The sequence below is a fragment of the Papio anubis genome, chromosome 3, assembly GCF_008728515.1.
Source record: "Papio anubis isolate 15944 chromosome 3, Panubis1.0, whole genome shotgun sequence".
NCBI classification, from domain to species: domain Eukaryota; kingdom Metazoa; phylum Chordata; class Mammalia; order Primates; family Cercopithecidae; genus Papio; species Papio anubis.
This window is the reverse complement of record NC_044978.1, coordinates 145,717,648-145,739,492: the sequence shown is the minus strand read 5'-3', so window position 1 is coordinate 145,739,492 and position 21,845 is coordinate 145,717,648. Positions and strand designations below refer to the sequence as shown.

The 21,845-nt window shown below is 38.2% G+C and overlaps 1 protein-coding gene across 1 annotated transcript in view; it reads left to right on the top strand.

Moving 5' to 3' along the window:
• Positions 1-21,845, top strand: part of NSUN7 (NOP2/Sun RNA methyltransferase family member 7) — a 52,375-nt gene that overhangs the window by 25,498 nt on the left and 5,032 nt on the right. The window contains exons 8-10 of the mRNA XM_021938398.2: positions 7,633-7,776; positions 11,062-11,163; positions 15,559-15,676. Coding sequence (XP_021794090.2) covers positions 7,633-7,776; positions 11,062-11,163; positions 15,559-15,676 — 364 coding nt within the window. The remainder of the gene's footprint in view (positions 1-7,632; positions 7,777-11,061; positions 11,164-15,558; positions 15,677-21,845) is intronic.

Below are 21,845 nucleotides of genomic sequence, written 5' to 3'. Positions count from 1 at the left end.
AATTCAACCTCCTGGGCTCCATCGATACTCCTGCTCAGCCTCCCAAGTAGCTGGGACTACAGGCATGTGCCACCATGCCTTGCTAATTTTTAAATTTTTTTGTAGAGATGACATCTTGCTATGTTGCCCAGACTGGTTGTGAACTCCTGGGCTCAAGCAATCCTCCTGTCTTGGCATCCCACGGTGTTTGGATTACAGGCATAAGTCACTTCATTGCTAACAATGAAGAGAGATATTTATAATTATGAAAGGTTTAATTCATCAGGAAAATATGACAGTACTAAAGATATATGTATGAATAACATACTCCTAAAATATATAGAGAGTAAAATTGTCCAGAACAAGTGAACACTCTCTGTATACAAAAAGTCCAAAGGAATCAATGAATACACTATTAGAACTAACAAATTAGTATATAGTAAGGTTGCAGGATACAAAATGAATATATAGAAATCTATTGTATTTCTATCCACCAACAATGAATAATATAAAAAACCAAAGAAAGAAAACAATCCTTTTTATAACATCAAAAAGAATAAAATTCTTAGCAATAAATTTAATACAAGAAGTTCAAGACTTGTACGATGAAAACTACAAAATATCATTTAAACAAATTGGGAGACTGGATGCTGTGGCTTGTGCGGGAGGCCAAGGTGGGTAGATCACTTTGAGCTCAGGAGTTCGAGACCAGCCTGGGCAATATGGCAAAACCTCGTCTCTATAAAAAATACAAAAAGAAATTAGCCAGGTGTGGTGGCTCATGCCTGTAGTCCCAGCTACGAGGGAGGCTGAGGCTGGAGAATCTCTTGAACTTGGGAAGTAGAGGTTTCAGTGAGCTGAGATTGCACCGCTGCACTCCACCCTGTCTCAAAAAAAAAAAAAAAAAAAAGAAAAGAGAAATTAGGGCCGGGTGCAGTGGCTCACATCTGTAATCTCATCACTTTGGGAGGGGCTAAGGTGGGAGGCTCACTTGAGGCCGGGAGTTTGAGACCAATCTGGCAACGTAGCAAGATCCCATCTCTACCAAAAATTTAAAAATTAACCAGCCATGGTGGCACATGCCTGTAGTCCAAGCTACTTGGGAGGCTGAGGTGGAAGGATCACTTTAGCCCAGGAGTTCAAAGCTGCAGTGAGCTGGTTCATGCCACTGCACTCCAGCCTGGGCAACAGAGTGAGACCCTGTCTCTAAAAAAATAAAAAATAATTAAGGAAGACATAAACAAATGGAAAATATTCCACGTTTAAGGATCGGAACACTTGATATGGCAGTGCTCCCTAAATTGATCTACAGATTCATCGCAGTTCTTATAAAAAGCTCAGCTGAGCTTTTTGCAGAAATTGACACACTGTTCCTAAAATTCACATGGAAATTTAAGGAACCCAGAATAGCTAAATGAGTTGTGAAAAAGAACAAAGTTTATAGAACTCACATTTCCTGATTTAAAAGCTTACTACACAGCTACAGTAATCAAGAAGTGTGATGCTAGTATAAGGATAAATGTATGGATCAGTGGAACAAAATTGAAAGTTCAGAAATAAACCCTTACATTTATGGTCAGTTGACTTGCAACAAGGTTGCCAAGACCATGCAATGGGAAATGAATAGTCTTTTCAACAAATGATGTTGGGACAACTGGATAGGCACTTAGAAAAGAATAAAATTGGATGCATATCTCAAATCATATATAAAAATTAACCCAAAATGGATCAAAAATATAAGTGTTAGAGCTAAAACTCTTATAAGAAAACACAGGTAAGTTTTCATGAGCTTGGAATTAGCAGTGGTTGTTTAGATATGACACCAAAAGCACAAGCAACAAGAAAAAAAAACAGATAAATTGGACTTCATTAAAATTAAGAACTTTCGTGCTTCAAAGTCACTATCAAAAAACTGAAAAGACTGACTGGGCACGGTGGCTCATGCCTGTAATCTCAGCACTTTGGGAGGCTGAGGCAAGTAATCTCAGCACTTTGGGAGGCTGAAGCAGGTGGATCACCTGAGGTCAGGAGTTCAAGACCAGCCTGGCCAACATGACGAAACCCTGTCTCCACTAAAATTACAAAAATTAGCCAGGATGGTGGTGCACACTTATAATCCCAGCTCCTCAGGAGACTGAGGCAGGAGAATAACTTGGACCCAGGAGGCGGAGGTTGCAGTGAGCCAAGATTGCGCCACTGCACTCCAGCCTAGGCAACAAAGCAAGAATCCATTTAAAAAAAAAAAAAAAAAGATAACTCACAGAATGAGAGAAGTTATTTGCAAATCATCTGTCTGCAAAGGGACTTGTATCCAGAATATATAAACAACTTAACAATAAAAAGACAAGTAGCCCAACTTAGAAAGGGTAAAAGATCTGAATAGATATTTCTCCAGTGAAGATCTACAAATGACCAGTAAGCTCATGTGAAAAGATGCTCAAAATCATTAATCATTAGGGAACTGCAAATCAAAACCATAATGAAATACCACTTCAAACCCACTAGTATGGCTATAGTTTAAAAAAAAAAAAAAAAAAAAAAAAAAAGGAAAACAACGTGTAAGCAACAATATGGAAAACTTGCTGATGGGAACATAAAATGGTGTAGCTACTTTGGAAAACAGTTTGGCAGTTTTCCAGTAAGTTAAACATAGAGTTACTATATAACTTAAGAATTCCACCTTTAGGTCCATACTCAAGAGAACTGAAAACATATATTGACACAAAAGCTTGTACATGAAAGTTCATAGCAGTGTTATTCATAATAGCTAAAAGGTGGAAATAGCCCCAGATGTCCATCAAATGATGAGTGGATTTAAAAATGTGGTGTATCCATACAATGGAAGAGTATTTGGCCATAAAAAAGAATGAAATCCTAATGGGGCAAGATGGATGAATCTTAAAACATGATGCTAAGTAAGAAAGCCAAACAAAAAAGTCCTCATTTGTGATTACATAAATGAGGGAAGAGGACAATATCCCAAACAGGCAAATCCATGGAAACATAGAATAGATGAGCAAATGTGATGGGCTGGGAGAAATGGTGAATGGAGAATGACTACCAATGAGTATAGGGTTTCTTTTGGGAGTGAAGAAAGTGTTGTGGAATTTGATAATAGTGATGGTTACACAGCTTGGTGAATATACTCAGAAGAACCCCTGAATTGTATACTTAAACCTTAAGAAAATCAATCAGAACCAAAAACTAGACAATTTATCAATTTATCTTAGTGGGAGATTTTAACAGACCTCTCTCAAATTGAAAACAAATTAGTAAGATAAGTAACTATATAGAAGATGGAAACAACATGATCAGCAAGTTAACCAAACTAACATTTGTAGAACTCTGTACCTAGCAACTGCACAGCACACATAAATAGCAAAAATTACTACATACTGGGCCAGGAAGCAAGTGTCAGTGACTTTCAAAGGACTGAAATCATACAAAATTGTTGTTGTTTTAGAGACTGGTTCTCACTGTCACCCAGGCTGTAGTGCAGTGGTGTGATCCTGCCTCACTGCAGCTTGATCTCCTGGGTGCAAGCAGTCCTCCCACTTCAGCATCCCAAGTAGCTGCTATTGTAGGCACATGCCACCACTCTCAGCGTTTTTGTTTTTTTTCTGGGTAGGGACAAGGTCTCATTATGTTGCCCAGGCTGGTCTCAAACTACTGGCCTCAAGCGTTCCTCCTGCCTCAGCTTCCCAAAGTGCTGGAATCACAGGCATGAGCCACCACACCTAGCCCATAATATGTTTTTCAACCACAGTGGAATCAAGCCAGAAATCGATAAAAAAAAAAAAAAAGAAAAAGTAGGAAATCCCATGACATTTTGGATTCTTTTATTTTGAGATAGAGTTTCACTCTTGTTGCCCAGGCTGGAGTGCAATGGCGGGATCTTGGCTAACTGCAACCTGCGCCTCCCAGGTTCACGTGATTCTTCTGCCTCAGCCTCCCGAGTAACTGGGATTACAGGTGCGTGCCACCATGCTCAGCTAATTTTTTGTATTTTTAGTAGAGATGGGGTTTCACCATGTTGGCCAGGCTTATTTCGAACTCCTGACCTCAGGTGATCCACCCACCTCAGCCTCCCAAACTGCTGGGATTACAGGCATGAGCCACCACACCCCGCCACACTTTGGAATTAATATGACATACTTCAAAATAATTTATCAGTCATAAAAGAAATCACAGTGGGAATTAGAGAATATTTTGAACTTAATGATTGTAAAAATACATGTTAACATGTAGAATGCAACTAAGGGGGAATGTTGTAGCCTAAAATACTACCATTAGAGAAGAAGAAATAGTAAAGATTGATGATGCTTACATGCATGATAAGAAAGTTAGAAAAACAGCATCAAATAAACCTGATGGAAGACTATAATAAAGATGGCAGAAATTAATGTTATAGAAAACAAACAGCATCTCTCTCAACAAAACCAAAAAGTGACTTTTTAAAAGAAAATAGAATTGATTCATCAAGAAAAAGAACATAAAACAATTCAGTTATCAATAATATCACTGCAGATCCTAGATACATTTAAAAATACAATAAAAAGATACTATGAGCAATTTTATGCCAATAAACTTGAACATTTAACTGATATGGATTCCTGGATAGACAAGTTGCCAAAAGTGAGAAATAGTTTTGGAAAATCTGGATACTCTTGGATCTGGCTATTAAGATCTTAAGATTAATGGCTATTAATATCTATTGAATTCATAATTGAAAATCTTCCCACAAGACAAAAAGTTTTTAAAAATTTTATTCCTATATGGTATTGTCACAGAATTCTGCAAATAATTTAAGGAAGAAATAATACTCTTTCAGAGAATGGAAGGAGGAACTACTTCCCAGTTCATTTTATAATCTCGATGAGCTTGCCCTTTCCTTTTATTTATTTATTTTTTTGAGACGGTGTCTCGCTCTGTCGCCCAGACTGGAGTGCAGTGGCGCGATCTCGGCTCACTGCAACCTCCGCCTCCCAGATTCAAGCAATTCTCCTGCCTCACCCTCCTGAGTAGCTGGGATTACAGAGGCATGCCATCACGCCCGGCTAATTTTTGTATTTTTAGTATAGACGGGATTTCACCATGTTGGTCAGGCTGGTCTTGAGCTCAAGACCTCGTGATCTGCCTGCCTCGGTCTCCCAAAGTGCTAGGATTACAGATGTGAGCCATCGTGCCCGGCCGAGGTTGCCCTTTCCTGAGATGGGAAAGACTGTGGTACAGTTAGGTTTTAGTTATATTAGGTTTAAGATGCCTGTTAGACATTAAGTGAAAATGTCAAGCAGTTATTTGGGTACACTCTTTTGGAGTTCAGGGGAGAAGTCTGTGTTAGAGACACACATTTGGGATTTGTCAGCATTTACATAATATTGAATGTCACGATCACTAAAGAAGTGAGTTTAGGTAGTAAAGAAATCTAAAAGCTGATTTCTGGACACTCCAATACCTAGAGGTTAGGAAGCTGAATAAGAGGGAATCAGCAGAGGAGCCACAGAGAATTAGAAGAAGAATCAAGAGAAAGCAGGTTCAGAAACTGGGCCAGTTCTTATTATTGCCTCTCAGCTCTAAACCCACACTTTGTCCTGTCTTACGATGCTGGGACTGTGCTCTGATTCTCCCTTTCTCCATTGCCAACTGCCTCTGTCATTAGAGGTTGCCGGAGAGACTTTGTAAGACTGAAAGAGGAAGAAGAAAGGACTTTTCTTCTTCCAATGCTTGTTTATCCCTGTGGTGGCTGTGTAGAATCCTGGCAGTGTTTACGACAGCATCTTCCTTTGGTATCATGCCCTCTTCTCAGAGACCCGAATCTCAGCCTGGTCTGTGTTGAGTGTAGGGTTGGCGGCAGGGAGGTGCTCCGCTGAGTTTCTAAGTTCCTTGTTCACTTTTCTCTCAGTCTTGGGGCTGAGGGTGGGAATAGTGGCTGCTGTCTTCAGTTCTTACATCTGTACACATTAGAGTTTTCAAATAGTTGAGCAGTTTTTACCTACTTAACAAGAGGGAATAGGAACTACTGGGGAGCCAAGCAGTAGAAGAGAGGAAATTTCTCCTTTTAGAAGTATTCCAGCTAATAAAGGAAAAAGGCGTTTTAGAATTAGAATGTGAGTGTTTTGCAACCCCTTTGGTGGTACCACAAAGGCAACTGAGTGGAGGAATATCATGCCATCTATAAGTAGTTTTGCCCCTTTCTCTCCGTCCCCCAAAGGAAAAAATATTGGTCTTCTAAAGATTCACTTACTAATTTATAGGAAGTACAGAAAATAGGAACATGTTAAGCTGCATTCTAGGAAAACAGCAAAATCCAGACAGTGGGAAACCCCGGCAGGGCAAATAATGAAGTTTCAGTAAGAAATAAATGTTAAGAAAAAATGGAGGGAGAACCTGTAGCTGAAAAGAAATTTAAAGTAAGACTGATCAATTGCCATGTATGTACCTTATTTAGATCCTGATTCAAACAAAAAACTTTTGACATGTGTGAAACTATTGGGAAATGTGAGCCAGATTAGATATTTGATGATAATAAGGAAACATTTTTAACTTTTTTGGTGTGGTTACATTTTAAAAGAAGATTTTATCCTCTTAGAGATATATGTGGAACTATTTATAGATTCAAAATAATAGGGGGCTGGGTGGGAGGGGCTGCATTGTACAGATGAAAGAAGATTAACCATGAATGTTTCACTGTTGAAACTCTGTGATGGGCACTTGAGAATTTATTATATTATTATGCCAAATTGCAGATGTTTGAAGTTTTCAAATAAAATGTTTAAAATAGTGGCAGGGGGCAAGAAGAAAAGGATGACTATTGAAAGAAAAAACAGTTTTAAAAGACACAGAGAATAGGAAGAGGGAAAAATTGATGAGGCAAGAGAAAGGCAGCAGGTGGGGACATATCAAGAGTGATTCTTCAGCAGGTGAGGGGTGTGCTAGCCACTGCAAAAGTGAAGGGTTGGCTGTAAAATAGGGGCACAGATGACTATAATGCAAGGGAAGGCAGACTCTTAAGCTAAGTCACAAGATCCCTAAAGTTCTGATTGATGTTTTACACCAGTTTGTATGGATTCTGTACCTTGGACTGGCAACTTATAAGTGCTTCTGATAACCCTCCCCTACCTTGTTTTTTTTTTTTTCCTGGAGAGTAGAACATAAAAGGGGATAAAGAATGGGAGAGGGAAATAACCAATATTGAGCCCTTGCTATGTAATAGACACCATGCTAAGCTTAACTACTTTATCTTAGTCTTCACCACAGTTATATGAGGTAGCCATCTCATTTTATGAAGAAGGAAATGGAGGCTCAGGGAGATTAAAATGCACAGCTAGCAAAGAGTGAAGCTGGGAGTCAACTTGAATTTTTCTGCCTCTGAAGTCCATTTCTCCCCTACTATATATCCTGCAGTTCAGAATGAGAAATTTAATTTTAAATTTCAACATCATTTCAGGTGAAGGAGAAAGCATTCTATTAATAGGATTCCTGTATTAACTTTGGGTAGGTATCAGAGAAGAATAGCCCTCTTTTCTAACTACATCAAAATGAATTTTTGTGAGGTTGAGGATTTAAAAATGTACAATAAATAGATATAGTCGCATACTACATTAAGATTTTTCATTAATATTTTACATTAATTTTTCTGTGTTTTTTCCCCAGATATTGAAATACTTCGTGAGACATTTATTAACATTGAATCAAAGGATCACAGGTTACAGAAAGTTAAAGTGATTTTGCTGCTACCTCGTTGTTCAGGACTGGGTGTTAGTAATCCAGTAGAATTTATTTTAAATGAACATGAAGGTACTTGTTTTAATTTCTAAATTATTGAAATTAATTGACAGTTTAAAATATAAAATTATTTAAAATAATTAAAATAGCATATCAAATACATCTGATAAATAATAGCAACCATATATAAAGTACTTAATATGTGTAAAGTCCTTTACCTCTGTTACCTCATTTAATCCTTACACCAATCTAATAGACCAGGGTGATATTAAAAATATTTAATAATTGGAATAATGTAGGCAATCAGAAAAGATCCTGGCCAGTATGCTATTCTGAATATACCAGAGCTCTTGATGTGAGTGTTAAAATTTACCAGCACTCTATAGATGAAAATACTGAGACTCAAAGATTGATTCATTTTTCTCAGGTCAAGGAACTAGAGAAGAGCTAGGATTCAAATTTAGATTTGTTTGACTCTAGAGCCCCTATGTTCTAAACATGATCCTAATTAAATCATAAACAGATTATTTCAAACTCAAAAGTGTCTTAATCTCTAGGATGTATGCTTTATGAAATGAATATCTCAGACTAAATATAGGAGCATTTACATTTAATTTTATTGGCTTTTAAATACATTTAAAATAATTATTATTTAGCATTAATATTTACTGAGAACTTAGATGTAAGGCCCTGGGTGTGGCACTTTTCTTGGATTATTTCAGTAAGTCTTCACAAGAATTCTGTGAAGTAGTAACTTGTTAACTTCTATTTTACAAATGAGGAATCCCAGGCTCAGAGAAGTTAATGAAGTCTCCTAGGATAATGGGGCTAGTAAGTGGCAGAGCTTGGATTCAAATATAACCAGTCTGACTCTGAGACTGGCACTTTTAATGACTCTCTTAATCACATTATATTGCTCCAAATTAAATGAAACTTATTCTTATCCCTTGCTTATATTGAAAGGCATAGATAAGGTTAATTAGAATATTAGAAACAGAAGACATTCCATCAACGTACAGAATATAGTAACTGTTTTCTATTTCTAGCAAGGACAGAAAGAGGAGGAAAAGAAATGAAGGGAAAGGAGCTAATATTTATTAAACAAAACAATGTCCCAGGCAATATTCTAGGTAGTGTTCACATACTGTCACTTAGTATTCACAATAACTTTTTGAGGATAGTGTTCTTATAATTGTAGAGGAAAAAAACCAAGACTCAGAAAAATTAAACAAGTTGCTTATGATCATGGAGCTAGTAAGTAGGGAAGCTGGGATTCAAATTCAGGTCTGTCAGCACATTTTCTTTCCACTAAAAGACACTGTCTTTAACTGGGTTTACACTGTACCACATGGAATTTTGACTTGCTATAGAAAATTTCTTTCCGGAGAGACTTAAACAGAAGAATAACCAATTCAGATGGTAGAATGGTAGGCAGGCTGAGAAAATTTCTAGATGAACTTTAAGAAATAATCAAAGAACAATTAGTAGACACTGAAAGAAAAGGGGGAAGGAAAAAAGGGGGAATAAATAGCAGCTATAATAGGCATAGCAGTCAGGAGAACTAGAGCTCAGAACTGTGAGACTCTGGCCTTATCCTGGGCCATTTTGAGGTGGAAATCCAGAAAAAAATAAACCACAGATTAAAAATAAAGGCTAGGGGAGAAAAGCCTGAAGGAAATTACAAATAAGGAAAGGGGGGAAAGGAAAACATTTCCTAGGTACTGGTAATGTTTTGAAAGCCTTGATGAGGAGATGATAGGATAAGCTAAGAAGTGGTCACATCCTGAAGCAAGTGGGCTTTTGAAGGAACCTGTACTCTGAGGAGCTAAAAGCCAGAGCAAATAAGGAGTTGCTGACCTAGTGGCTGTGGTGGGAACGTGGAACATTAGTCAGAAACAGTGGAGGTGAATCCAAAAGATTATTTTATTAAACTTAGATACAAGGAATTAGTTTTAAAAACATTAACATTGAAAAATATTAGAACCATTGAGGAATATATGAAGTTGGTCCTTGCTAAAGACTTGGAATTATTTTAAGATAGAATTAAAGAAGTAGATGATATGGCTTTAGAGTATAATAATTTGTAATAGTCCTTTAACAAGTAATGGAGAGTTTTAGAATAGAGAAAAAAAAATGTGAAATGTAGGCCAGGCACAGTGACTCACACCTGTAATCCCACCACTTTGGGAGGCTGAGGTGGATAGATCAGTTGAGGCCAGGAGTTCGAGACCAACCTGACCAACATGATGAAACCCTGTCTCTACTAAAAATACAAAAATTAGCTGGGCATCATGGTGTGCACCTGTGGTCCCAGCTATTCAGGAGGCTGAGGCATGAGAATTGCTTAAACCTAGGAGGCAGAGGTTGCAGTGAACCGAGACTGTGCCACCGCACTCCAGCCTGGATGACAGAGTGAGATCCTGTCTCAAAAAAATAGCAACAACAACGATAACAAAAAACAAAAAACCCCTCATGAAATGTAAAACTAAAAAATTGGGAAGAAGTGGAGTTTAATTAACCTTTAGTGATATTATTGGTATGGGCAACAGCCACATGCATGGTATAAATAATTGGCTGTCATACTCTAGCGAGTTCTAGAGAGGTAGTATAATACAGAGTTTAGAAATTTGGGCCCTCTGGTTAGATTTCTGAGTTAGAATCCTGGCTGTCCACTTAGTAGCTATATAACCTTAGACAAGTTGTTTAATGTATGTTTAAACAATTATCTTAATGTTAAAAGGATAGTAATTCTTCAAGTGGTCATTAAAATAATCTACATAAAGTAGTAGCATTGCATTCAGTATGTCTTCATTAATATCAATATATATATTTAAATTATTTTTCAAAAATTAAAAAATGTAAGACATTATTTCTTAATCTGTTATGAAGACATAACATTTTCTTTTCTGAATTTTTTTCTTCCAAGGTTTCTTTTGGAAAGTTAGTATTTTAAACTATATCCTTGTGTGTTCTCAGATCTGACTATAGCCCATTTGCTTTTATTTTAGAAAATAAATCTTATTTTCTCTTTCCAGTGTTAGTCTCGAGAACTGACTGCATTTTCTCTGTGTCCAAATGACTTATATGACTACTTGGATGACTATCTCATAGCAACTTGCAGAAAAACAATATTAAATATTTTCAGTATTTTTGAAAAGCAATATTAAAATGAAACAGAATTAACTTTATTGTTCTAATTTTTAAGTCAACATTTTAATGTCTATTTAGTTGTAATAGATATTTTCCATGAAACACTTTTATTGGTAGGCAAAATGATTGAAAAATTATGTGATGATAACAATATGTAAAAAGTTTTTAATGGTGCTATATTTAAAAGCATTTCTTTTTAAAATTCAGATACAGAATTCCTTAAAGATCACTCTCAAGGAGGCATATCAGTGGACAAACTTCACATTCTTGCTCAACAGCAGTACGAACAGCTAACACATGCAATGAAATGTAAGTTTGTCACAGGCACCATCTTGTTAAAATACGGTGTACATTTTAGAAATATTAGTCTTTAATGATCTATTATAATCAAGCAATGAAGTGTGAGCCATGAGCACATTTTTCAGAATCTTACTGCCTTCAAATAACAAAATATTTATCTTTACCAATTTAATCTCAGTTTCTAGAATACATGCTTTACTGTAATTTTAAACAGGTTAGCAAGCATAATTTACTAATTTTGTAATGCCGAAGTGAAATAATTATGTATATTTATAATTGTAGTTTCAGCTTTCCTGTTTCTTCTCTTGGATTTCTTACTTGATATAATTTTTCTGTTGTCATTGTGCCTACCCCTAACAACTCTTCTACAGTCCAAATTTTAGCCAAACTCTTATTTCTCTTAGTGCTAAGTAGAAAACAGAGAGGTGCAATCGCAGAGAAAGCCTAGACCTCTTGATTTGAAGTTTGAGTAACAAGGCGGCACTTTGAGTGATTTATATCATTGCTTTAATAACTTTATTTAGATTTTGAGTACCACTGCTTTTCCACATATGCACACAGAAATCTAGATGTCTCTGAGAAATTAATAAGCTTTTATTAATTCCATATATATTTATAAAGTGCCCACTTTGGGTCAGGCATTAAGCTGTATGTAAGGTGTATCAGTGTTAGCAAATCCTGACCTGCAAAGGCTTAAAGATAAATGGATGTGTGCATAGACCCATCTATATTATGGGTATAGATCTATGGGTATAGATCATTCAGTAAATAAATACATAAACATACATGAGGTAGAAATAAGGCCTATAGAAGTCACAGAGGTCACAGCTTGCCAGGAGTAAAAGCAAAAAATAAATAAGTAAATAGAAAGCACAGAGGAGGCCTTTTCTTTTAGTTTATATTGCTAATAAATATTCATTTGAACATGATATGAATATGATATGGGAAATAAGTTGATTGGAAGATCAGGAATTTGGTAAATAATAAGCTGATCCTTTTAAATTAAATTTTAATTAGATATTTAAAGCTTAAAAAAGCTTCAGAAAGAATCTGAAAAGCAAAGGGATTTTAATGACATAAGCTCTTTTATGATGCCAAATAAACATAAAATTTGGCAACTCTTGAGATTATGACAGTTTATATTACTGGAAGACATACTGTAAGTCAAAACAAGTTGTATTTAATTTTCCCTTAAGAGAATGCTATCTTAGGTAGTTAAGTGTGTAATCAGGGGTTTGACTCCAAATTTTGATAGAACTCACTAAAAGCCCCATTTGAAATCAACCACATAAAAGATAATTATGTAATCTGTCATGGAATTAGAGTAAAAACAAATATTTAAAAAAACCAAAACTAACTGTGCTGAGTCCTCGTTAGTTGTGAAAATGATTTTTAAATATTTGAGCACCTATTGCTTACTTATTATGTGCCAGGCACCTGCTACTTACTTTATATATACTATTTTATTTAATAATTACCAAACCTTCTTCCTTAGCTTGCATGCTGTCTTTGACGAGAGCAACAATGGGGACCCCTAATTCCCTTGCCCTCTAAGACTCACAGCCTTGCCACTACTCTCTACTTTAAAATCATAAGTGGGGGCCAGGAGTGGTGGCTAATGCCTGTAATCCCAGCACTTTGGGAGGCCAAGCCTGGCAGATCACTTGAGGCTAGCCTGGACAACATGGTAAAACCCCATCTCTACTAAAAATACAAAAATTAGCCGGGCTTGTTGGCGCATGCCTGTAGTCCCAGCTACTTGGGAGGCTGAGATACGAGAATCACTTGTTATAGTGAGCTGAGATTGCGCCACTGCACTCCAGCCTGGGTGACAGAGTGAGACTCTGTCTCCAAATAAATAAATAAATAAATAAATAAATAAATAAATAAATGGGCTGGGCGTAGTGGCTCATGTCTGAAATCCCAGTGCTTTGGGAGGCCAACATGGTAGGATCACTTGAGGCCAGGAGTTTGAGACCAACCTGGACAACATAGTGAGACCCTGCCTCTACAAAAATGTCTGAAATCCCAGTGCTTTGGGAGGCCAACATGGTAGGATCACTTGAGGCCAGGAGTTTGAGACCAACCTTGACAACATAGTGAGACCCTGCCTCTACAAAAAATTTAAAAAGTTATCTAGGCATGGGGGCATGCAGGCTACTCGGGAGGCTGAAGTGGGAGGATCGCTTGAGCCCAGGACTTGGAGGCTGCAGTGAGCCATGATCACCTCACTGCACTCCAGGGCAACAGAGCAAGACTCCATCTCTAAAAAAAAAAAACAAAAACGAATAAATCAAATTATAGGAAACATGTCTTCTTATATCCTTTATACCTATTAATGACAATTAACTCAAGAGGCCCCGACTCCAGGTCATTCCTCATCTCCTATACTCTGGTCTCCATAAATCTCTTCATATTCCTTTGTCCACATCTCACTCTGTGCTCTCTAGAATTTATAGTCCTTCATTGAGAAAAATTCCCTATATTTTAACTTATTTGAATGTCCTCCGCCTACATAAAACATTCCTGTATCTTGCCTTTCCCCTGGGAACAATGTTTCCTCAATCTTTTCTCTCCTTTTTTGAGCTATTACCATCACACATTCACTCCTGCCACTAAACTGAAGTGGTCCTGTGAGGATCACCAGTGATCCCATGCTGTTGCATCAGTTCCCAGCCCTCATCTACCTTGATCTGTCTGTGGCAGTTGATAGAAGTGGTCGCTTTCTCTCCCTTCACACACTTCCATCACTTGTCTTACAGGGCACCACCTTCCAGGCCTTCTCTCTGGCTCCCCCTTCTCCGTCTCCCTTACTGGGTCCTCTCTGTCTCAACACCTTGTTTAACATGGAAGTGTGCCACAGTCCATGCCTTGGATCTTTTTTCTCTGACTATATTTACTCTTTTGGTGATTGTATCCAGTCCCATGGTTTTAAACACCTCTATGTGACTCCCAAATCTATATTTCATCTAAACTTCCTCTCGAAACTCTTAGCTTGTATTTCCAGCTGCCCTCTTGACATCTCCACTTAGGGACTCATAGTCATCTCAAAGCTGACATGTCCAAGATGGAAGCCCTGATTTTCCTCCCGCCACACCTCTTCCTCCCACAGTACTGCCATTTCAGTTAATGATAGTTGTAGCCTTCCACTGGCTTAGGCTAAAAACGTTAGCATTATCCATGATTTCTCTTTCATACCACAGCCAGTCTGTCAGTGTATGAGGTACATTCAACTTATACCCAGAATATATCCAGCTACCTCCACCACTACCATGGTGTCCAAACCACCATCAACTGTAATGACCTCCTAATTTCTCTACCAGCCTCTGCCCCTGCCCTCTACACTCTATTCTTAACACAGCAATTGGAGTGATCTTGTTTTAAAACCCATCATAACCTGAGTAAAAACCTAAGCCCTTCTGGTTGCCCACAAGTCCCTATACTATCTGGGGCTCAGACTATGCTTTCTGACTTTGGCTCACTACTCTCTCTTCATTCCCTCTGCTCTGATCAAACCGGTCCCTTCACTTTCCTGGAACATACCAGCACCATGTTGACTTCAGGCCTTTACACTGGCTGTTTCTTTACCTTAGAATGCTTTTCTCTAAATAGCTCTGTGACTGGTTCCTTATCTCCTTCTAGTCTACCCACAGTTTGCCATCTCAACAATGCTTTCTCTCCCTGCCCTATTTCACACTATTTTTCCTGAAACTCTCTATCCCTCACCCCTGCTCTGCTTTTCTCCATAGCATTGATCACCTAAGAGTACTATATAGTTTTCCTATTTATCTCTGTCTTATTGTCTTTCTCCTCTACTAGAAAGTTAACTCTCCAGGGGCATGGATTTTTGTTTGTGTTGTTGTATCCCAAAGCCTATAACAGTGCCTGTCTGGCAGGTGGTAGGTACTCAATAAGTATGAATCAATGAGTGAATTGCAGGTGGTAGTATTACCTCATTTTATGGATGAAAAATGTAAGACTTTAAGTAATTTGTCCAGGTTCATAGAGCAGTAAGTGACAGAATTGGGATTCACCTCTAAGTCTGTCTGTTTCTAGAATCCTTTAAACTATTTAGGCGATATTGATTGTAGAAGAATGGGCGGAAGTATCAAGTTCATGGTAACGTGCAGTATTTATTTCTTTGTGTTTATAACTAAGTTGGCCTCATTTTTTGTTGAATTTTCAATTTCCATACAATCCAGTTAGAATGACTTTACTTACTGGCCACAGACTAAATTACTAAGACAAGCTTTTGCTTTGAAGGGGAACCATTCAAGCACCTGGGGAAATTATTCTCGTCAGAACAATGTGGTATTAGTATCAAATAGATGTTTGGAAACATAGCACATTTGTATAGGATTGTTAATAGCATTGTTACAGTCATTGCATCTTCTTCTAATATAGTTACTAAAGCTCAAGCAGTTGTTTACTGCACATGTTCAGTTTGTCCAGAAGAAAATGAAGCTGTTGTTAAGAAAGCACTGGAATTTCCAGACCTTGGGAATAAAGTACAACCTTATAGGTAAGAAAAGGAAGGATTCTTCCAAACAACTCAAACAAATATTTTTTAAAATGAAAAATATTATATTCTAAGTTGTATAAAGACATTCTACTTTTTCTTTTTAAAATTATACTTTAGTATGATACAATTGCCTAACTTCTTACAAATTTAACATAGATTCCATAGGGCCTTTTTCTTTTTCTTTCTTTTTTTTTTTTTTGAGATGGAATCTTGCTCTGTCATCCAGGCTGGAGTGCAGTGGCACCATCTCGGCTCACTGCAACCTCCGCCTCCCAGGTTCAAGCAATTCTCCTGCCTCAGCCTCCCAAGTAGCTGGGATTACAGGCACGTGCCACCACGCCTGACTAATTTTTGTATTTTTAGTAGAGACAGGGATTTTACCATGTTGGCCAGGCTGCTCTCAAACTCCTGACCTCAGGCTCACTGCAACTTCCGCCTCCCAGGTTCAAGCAATTCTCCTGCCTCAGCCTCCCAAGTAGCTGGGATTACAGGCACATGCCACCACGCCTGACTAATTTTTGTATTTTTAGTAGAGATGGGGATTTTACTATGTTGGCCAGGCTGCTCTCAAACTCCTGACCTCAGGTAATCCACCTGTCTTGGCCTCCCAAAGTGCTGGGATTATAGGTGTGAGCCACCACGCCCGGCTCCTCTAATTCTTAATATGCATATTGTCTGCTCCCTCCTTTTAACTTGATATTTTTCCTTTGCCCATTTCACAAGTGGGCATATTAATCACACCTCTATTTTCTTTCTTGCTGACTTTCCTTAATTAGTAGCTCCTTTCAGTAGCTAAGAGCCAACCTCGCGTTCTGAGAGCTCCTCAACGTAGCATTAGCTAAATCATCATCCAGTGGCAAAGGGTATTATTGAAGGTATGCAACCAAATTGGTGAATGTGGAATGTGTGCCTCTTGATTTGCTAGGAATAATATTTTTAAGAATATGATATAACTGGCCTGGCGCGGTGGCTCACACCTGTAATTTCAGCACTTTGGGAGGCCGAGGCGGGCACATACCTTTACCTCAGGTGTTCAAGAGCAGCCTGGGCAACATGGTGAAACCCTGTTTAAAAAAAAAAAAAAAGAATGTGACATGGCAAACGTGGAGGAATATTGATTTTATTTCAGGCAAGCCGTGATTAATGATTAATCTATAGCATAAAAGATTGGTTTGAGATTTGAGCTCAAATTGGAGAGTATATATTGAAGATGTTTATAACTACTTGTTGGGGATGCTGTCAAAAGAAATTATGCTCACTTTGGGAGGCCAAGGCGGGTGGATCACAAGGTCAGGAGATTGAGACCATCCTGGCTACCACAGTGAAACCCCGTCTCTACTAAAAATACAAAAAAAAAAAAAAAAAAAAAATTAGCCGGGCGTGGTGGCAGGCACCTGTAGTCCCAGCTACTCGGGAGGCTGAGGCAAGAGAATGGTGTGAACCCAGGAGGCGGAGCTTGCAGTGAGCTCAGATGGCGCCACTGCACTCCAGCCTGGGCAACAGAACGAGACTCTGTCTCAAAAAAAAAAAAAAAAAAAAAAGAAATTATGCATTACCTAGGGAATTATACCAGACAGCCTCTAAGAATCACTTCTTAGTACCCCAAAGTGGTAGAATTTAGAGTTGAAAGCAATATTACATGTCATTTAATCTCATCACCTACCTATTGCTTATATTTCTTTTTAATATCCCAGAAATATTCAGCTCATTTTGGACTTCGGCTGTCATGATAAAATTTGCAAATATGTAATTTTTTTGGTTCCCTATTGTAAAAATTTCACATTATAGAAGTACTAACTTAAAAAGGAAGCCTTTTTCCAAATGGCATCCTCTTATATATAATTGTTCTTAACAATTTGATTTATAGCCTTCTAGATTTTTCCACCACCACAGAATGTGCTTATTTTAAGTTTTAATTGGTATTATCAAATTACTATCAAAACATTCACTCTTATAAGCCTGTTTCCCCACAGCTTCACAAATGCTGAGCTTCATCAGACTTAAAATCTTTACTCACCTGTGGGGTGAAAACATGAGATCTCATTACTGATTATATTTTCATCTCTCTATTACTGAGGTTGAGCATGCTTCCTGTTTACTGATTGGTCATTGTACTGTGGAGTGGTTAAAAGTAAGGATTCTAGAGCAGTGGTTGTCAAACATTTTTGCTCAAATTATCCTTAAACCTTTTTTTTTTTTTGAGTCAGAGTCTTGCTCTATTGCCCAGGCGCAATCTCAGCTCACTGCAACCTCCACCTCCTGGGTTTAAGCAATTCTCTTGCCTCAGCCTCCCAAGTAGCTGGGATTACAGGCATGCAGCACTACCCCTGGCTAAGTTTTGTATTTTTAATAGAGACAAAGTTTCACCATGTTGGCCAGGCTGGTCTTGAACTCCTGACCTCAAGTGACCCACCTGCCTCGGCCTCCCAAAGTGCTGGGATTACAGGTGTGAGCCACCGCACCTGGCCCCTAAACATTTTTGAATAACTATATATCTTGTTCTTTATTTTAGAGTTAATATCTAACATTTTCATCATAAGTTTAAATAGCTGCAAAATATATTACTTCTGGAACATTATGTTACATATGTGTTTTGCTAAATTTGTTACCTGTTTTACATAACTAGTTCTCATTGTCAAAACCAAATTTACCTTGTCAGAAAGTCTGACTTTATTCTTTAATTCAAATAAACATTAATATTCTCTTGTGATTTTCTTCTAAATTTGAATTCTAAGATAGATATATAGAAATAAGGAAGGGAAAGGGAGGGAGGGAGGAAGTGAGTGTGGGAGGAGAGGAAGGGAGAAAGGGAGGGAGGAAGGAAGGGAGGGAGGGAGGGAGGAAGGAAGGAAGGTTTGCTGAGTTTGATACCCTCTTAAAGATTTCTTACCTAAACTCTTGCATTGCCATGGGAGAAGGGGGCCACCTTCTTGAGTTGTCCCTTTGTTAGCATCCTGGAGATGTTAATATCCCAGGACAATATACCTTTTTTGTTAAGTGGGAGAAGGGTATTGTGAATGGTGAGGTGGCTGTAAAAGGTGGCTGTGAAATATAGTTAATGATATTACCTACATCATTAGATCCTTGTGGAGACTGAATATATTAAATTAACACATGAGCAGTATCTGGCATATAATAAATGTTCAATAATTTTAAATTGTTATAGTTGTTACTGTTTATTTATAAATTGCATGTTCATGTACTTTCTCACTGTTTTCAACTGGATTATTCTTTTTCTTCTTTTCACATGTCTTATTATATATTAGGAAGAGTTGCTGTTTTCATATGAATTACAGATATTTTTCAGATTATCTTTTTATTTTTAAATAAAAACTTGAATTAAAAAATTGCTTTATAGGTTGAGCATGGTGGCTCATGCCTGTAATCCCAGCACTTTGGGAGGCTGAGGTGGATGGTCATTTGAGCTCAGGTTTTCGAGAGCAGCCTGGGCAATGTGGTGAAACCCCATCTCTACAAAAAAAAAAAAAAAATACAAAAATTAGCCAGGTGTGGTGGTGCAATCCTGTAGTCCCAGTTATTAGGGAGGCTGAGGTGGGAAGATTGCTTGAACCCAAGAGGTCAAGGCTGTGGTGAGCCGAGATCACATCACTGCACTCCAGCCTGGATGCCATAGTGAGACTCTGTCTCAAAAATAAATAAATAAATAAATCAAATTTAAAAAAAAGAAAAGAAAAAGTAGTTGCTTTACAGCAATTTCTATCAATGTCTAGCAATTTGTATCAATGTTTACCTTATGGTTTCTACATTTTGTGTTATGTGGATTCCTAGCTTATGAATGCTTTTATCAGTTTTCTTATATTACTTTTATAATTTCATCTTTTTTATATTTAAATAATTGAGTTTTCTGCTCTTTATTTTGGTAAAAGACTCAAGTATGGATCAAGGTTTACTTTTTCCCCAAATAATATTTCCTTGGCCCCCGTTCCCCATTGATTTAAAATGCCATCTTTTAAAAATATGCTTTAAGCCCATGTATACTTCTGTGTGGACCTGTAATTCTATTCCATTGACCTTTGGCTATTTCTATACTAATATGACAGTGTTATAACTACTATAGTTTTAAGTGGGTTTCTTCTCAAATTTTATTATTTTTTTGTTACGGAAACTCCACCCACAATCCAAAGATGCATAATTAAGTGGTTAACAATTTCCTTCCTATATCTTGCCACTTCTAAGTCCTAAAATATCCCATTAAAGGGATGAAGTAGGGTTTTGGAGGTCCCTTGGTGAGCTAGGTGTAACCTCTTTGTCCCTTTTTATTATGTGATGGTCTAGAGGGGCACTTGGAGAGCTGGGGCAGCAAATAGGAATAAGCCCAGAAATTTTGGTATTTTTATTGCTGATACAGCCACACCAGCAAGTACCAGCTGAATACCAACTACATGGATGTGTGTGTTTATGTTATAGATATACATTAAGTATAGGTAACGATTCCTATTTTAATAAGCTTTTTGAGATGTAATTCACATACTATGCAATTCACCATTTTAGAGTGTACAGTTCAGTGCCTTAAAATATTAATACATTCATGAAGTTGTACAACAATCACCACTAACTAATTTTTGTATATGATATGAGTTAGGAGTCCAAATTCCTTCTTTGCATGTGGCCATCCAGTTCTCCCAGCAACATTTGTGGAAAAGACTATTCTCTCCTATTGAATGGTCTTGGCACCCTTGTTGAAAATCAGTTAATCCCAGCCTGGGCAACATAGAGAGACCCGATCTCCACAAAAAATCAGCCAGGTGTGGTGGTGCCTACCTGTAGTCCCAGCTACTCAGGAAGTCAAGGCTGTGACTGGGAGACAGAGCAAGAGCCTGTCTAAAACAAAAAGAAAGAAAATAGAAAACCCACTAATCATAGATGTGTGGGCTTATTTCTGGACTCTCATTCTATTCTTATTCTATCCATTGATTTATATGTCTATACTTAAGCCAATAGCACAATAACAGGTTTTCAAAATCACTAATGGGGCCGGGTGCTGTGGCTCATGCCTGTAATCCCAGCACTTTGGGAGGCCGAGGTGGGCGGATCACCTGAGGTCAGGAGTTCAAGACCAACCTGGCCAACATGGTGAAACCCCGTCTCTACTGAAAATACAAAAATTATCTGGGCGTGGTGTCAGGCTCCTGTAATCCCAGCTACTGGGGAGGCTGAGGCAGGAGAATTGCTTGAACCCGGGAGGTGGAGGTTGCAGTGAGCCGAGATCATGCCATTGCACTCCAGTCTGGGCGACAGAGCAAGACTCCATCTCAAAAAAAGAAAAAAAGAAATCACTAATGGATGCCTAGTTTTATGAAAAGCCTTTGCAGCATTTAATGATATGATCAGATGTTATTTCTCATCTGACATTTTAACATGGTGGTGAATTAGTCTTTTCTAATAGTGAACAGTCTTTGAGCCTGAGGTCTAGGTTGTGTTCTGTGTTTTGATTTTCTGTTACCTAGTAAGAGTGGAGGGCAGGAAGGTGAGCAGTGCATGAGAGGTCTTAGTGTGCACGCACCAGAGTACATGCTTCTCTGGTCTTAGTACTCATTATGATCATCAGTATCTGCATATGCCTGGCTTCTGATGGTTAATTTGCTCACCTGGTCTCTATTGTTTCAGGATCCTATTATTTTCATTGCTGTCAGTGAGCCCAGTTGTGTCACTGCATCCCCTACTGTCAGCCCTGGCTTGCAGAGGAAAGCCACTACCAAACCTCTCAGTGCTGTGGTGCCCCTCTCACCAGGCCATTCCTTGTTGCTTGATAGTGGGTGTACTTTTGGGATCCTCCTCTCAATATAGCCTTCTGGCTGGTTTTCCAGCCTTAATAGTATTATCCATGGTAGCGAGCTCACTTCTCCATCCTCTTGTTCCTTCTTCCACTGCTTGCCATCTGCAGCCTGGCATTGCTTCCTCGCCTAGTGTGAACCACTGTGTGTTCGTTTTCAATTTAAGAAATTACCTCAAACTTAGTGGCTAAAAACATCTATTAATTAGCTCACACAAGTCAGATATGTCTGGTATGGCACAGCCAGGTTTTCTGCTCAGGATATGAGCTAGGCTGAATTCTCTGGAGGCTCTGGGAACAGTGTACTTCCACACCCATGCTTGTGTTTGCAGGACTGAGGTCCTCGTCTCCTTGCTGCTGTCACTTGACTGCTCT